Below are 2997 nucleotides of genomic sequence, written 5' to 3'. Positions count from 1 at the left end.
GCGGCACACCGAGAGCGGGCTCAGTCATAAAAGCCACCCGCAAGCGAAGCCATCGTGCCCGCAATCCGCAGACCGCAATCCGCTCTTAAAAATCCGTACGGAAAAGTTTCCAGCCTGCTTACTGGAGTTTAGTGAACGCCAAAGGAACCCGACAACATGCAAATAAGCCATCTGCTGCTAGCCACCCTCCTGGTCTTCGGCCTGATCCTGGCCCAGACCGAGTCCCGCCGCCTGATCTTCTACAGCCCCCGCAGCCGTCCCCTCACCAGCCAGCTGCTCGTCTCCCGGAAGATGCCCCGGCCCTGTCCGGCCGGCAAGATGCGGGACCACCGGGATCGGTGTCGCCGGGCCGTGATCTTCGGCCGCAGCAACTGAGCCACCACTGGGAACCATTCGCCCCACAATCTCCGCCTACAATTACACACTTTTTTTTGTTAGTCGTAAGCTAATTTATTTTAACACTAGTGCGTCACAATGTGACGGCCCAGTATTTATTACACTATTTATTTTTAACCGCTAACAATGATAAGTAATAAACTAATGTGTCCGTAAAGTTCGAAACCGAAAGAAACCTTACATGTTTGCTTGGTAACGGCAGAAGAATACGACTGTTTGCGAAAGATACACACGGGTTCTCGTACTATCGCGGAAGAATGGCTTCAATCCCAATACTACCCTTTGAAACTCAAGTAGATCGTCTCCATGTGGGTCATAATCGGATGAAGATCTGTTCTGGTGATGATGTCACAGCATCGAGTATAATTACCGTATAGTACTATAACATCAGCGTTACTATTACTACCCGAACCTTTTCTGTGTCATGACCGAACTGCTCTAATCTCCAAAATCCAGATGGGGTGCGATTGGTTCCGCGGACATGCTTGGAAATTGCCGCCGGAAATCAGTGACGTCAGGCAGATATGACGCCTTCGTCTGAGACCTCAAGCGTCAAGCGTCAAGAATGCGAAAGGGAAAACCTTGGCGGGGAAATCCCTCAGGTAGCCCCCGTTTCCAGGTTATCGGATGTCAGGAATTCTGTTTATTTAATGGCGAACCGAGTGGTAGAAAGTGGCTTACCACGTCATTTTCTGGGTGATAATTAGTCCGGGGCTCCTCCTCGATCTCCCCAGGCCCCGTTTCCGACGCCCAGTTTCGAAAACTCCCAGAACTCCCCAAACCTTCCAAACCCCCCAAACCACAAATCAAATGGAACTTCAGCCGGCCTGGCTGGAGGCTGTCAGGCGCGTGACCCGCAAATTGGAAATATGAAAACGGCAAGTGGCAAGGTGGCAAGGACCCTGGTACTCCGGAGCCAGGACAGGTGGAGGTCCTGCTTCGGAAGCCGGATGTTAACGGCCAGTGGCTGCAGTGCAGCAGGATGTGGTATCAACCGGGGTGTCCAGGGCAGAGGAGTTCGGGGCAAAAGCCAAACAAAAGAGGAAATTAAAATATGCAGACCGAAAACCGCGCGTTTTGAATTTTCGCGCGTTTTTTGGGCCACGCTTTTGCATAAATTGCCAGCACCCACACCCACACCCACGCCCACACTCACCTCCTCCCGCCACCCGGCCACGCCCCCCAGATTTTTTAGCATCAACCATCAGCGAAGCAAGGCGAGAGGGTCATGTATCATCAAAATATGCAAATCTCGATTCGGACACTCGCACTCGTCCTGGGGATTCGCATTCGGACTCGGATTCTTGATTCAAAATGTGGTTTATGGATTGTGGCATGGGGGGTGGAGAGGGTAGGGGCTTACGGTTACGGGTTACGGTTGTTTCCTGTGTTTTGCAACAGACCGGTGGCAACAGCAACAGTAAATAAGCTGGGAGGACACTTGCAACACGGCCGAAAGTAGCTGCCCCTGGCCGGCAGGAATTTATGCTTGTGGACTCTGCCGCCCCACTCCGCCCCATTTCACCTCGTCAATCGGCTAATCAGTGGCCTGCCCGGGCGGTAGGGAGTTTCTGCCCGGAACATCCGCAGATCCTGCACCTCGCCCTGAAACAGCCACTACAATTAACCTCTAGGGGTGTCAAGTAACTTTATGTTTCACCAACCCAGTAGTTCGAATTGAATTCGGGCCCTGCTCCCACATATTCTTGTGCATATTTTCGAGAATCCTTCAGGGTCCTTTTGGCTCGGCGGGGTCACCTAGGGTTAAAGCACCAGCGACCAGGGGCATGTGGCAAAACGATTTATGCGCTGCCAGATAGGAATCGATTGAACTGTGTCGGCGGGAGGCAGGACGAGCCGAAGGACATGGGCCGAGGACGAGGGCGAGGACGAGGGCGAGGGCGAGTGGCAGAGGCGCGGAGCCAGTGGGCGGCGAGTGTTTAGATTGAATGTAAACTGCACTTATGACAATGAACAAGTGACCCCGGGTACCCGGATACCCGGGCACCCCAGCCCGAACCCGACCTGCCACGCCCTGCTGTAAGTGCCGTGGGGCAGAAGGCAAGCACGGAAATGCTGAGACCAGGATTCCAGAACAGTGAGTGTCCTGGCCAAGGACTCTCTCATAAAGGGCTGAAAGTACGCATCTTTTGGATATTTGGAATATCTAAATTCCATCTGTGAACTGGAAAGTGTTTCGCGGAAAGCCAGAAGTGGACTTTTGTGGCAATGTTGCCCACTGTAGTGCAGCTCCATCCTACCATGCCCACGGGGATCCTGATCCTAGCGAGAATCGAGGGGCATTCAGTGGCGGGAGTGTGCAGTCCATGGCCGAGGCAATTTCTATTCCTTTTTATGATTTATGGCGTTGAAATATTAGTTTTGCTTATTTCCCACAGACCCCCCTTGACCTGCCTGCTTGCCACATGCCACCTCCCTGGTTCACTGGTTCCCTGGTTCCCTGGGGCAGGTGGCAAGGAGCAGGAGCAGTTGCAACGTCTGAGGTGCATAGCTCATTTTGTGAGCTGCAGCAGGTGAGCGTTTATAATAATCGATGGGGGTCTGAGGGGGGCTTGTCTTGAGGCAGCTGAACTTGCCACA

General features: G+C 53.1%; 1 protein-coding gene across 1 annotated transcript; it reads left to right on the top strand.

Annotated features, from left to right (window-relative positions):
- On the top strand, positions 1-567 carry LOC116655116. The gene has a single exon (XM_032452313.2). The coding sequence runs from the start codon at positions 157-159 to the stop codon at positions 373-375; it is 219 nt and encodes a 72-aa protein (XP_032308204.1). The 5' UTR covers positions 1-156; the 3' UTR covers positions 376-567.
- Positions 568-2997: the final 2430 nt, after the last annotated feature.

This window comes from Drosophila ananassae, chromosome XR (assembly GCF_017639315.1).
Source record: "Drosophila ananassae strain 14024-0371.13 chromosome XR, ASM1763931v2, whole genome shotgun sequence".
In the NCBI taxonomy this organism is placed as follows: Eukaryota; Metazoa; Arthropoda; class Insecta; order Diptera; family Drosophilidae; genus Drosophila; species Drosophila ananassae.
This window is presented reverse-complemented; position numbering and strand designations above follow the sequence as displayed.

What these genes read in the sequence shown, in the direction of transcription:
- LOC116655116 (XM_032452313.2), top strand. Translation starts at nt 157, where the DNA reads ATGCAAATAAGCCATCTGCTGCTAGCCACCCTCCTGGTCTTCGGCCTG.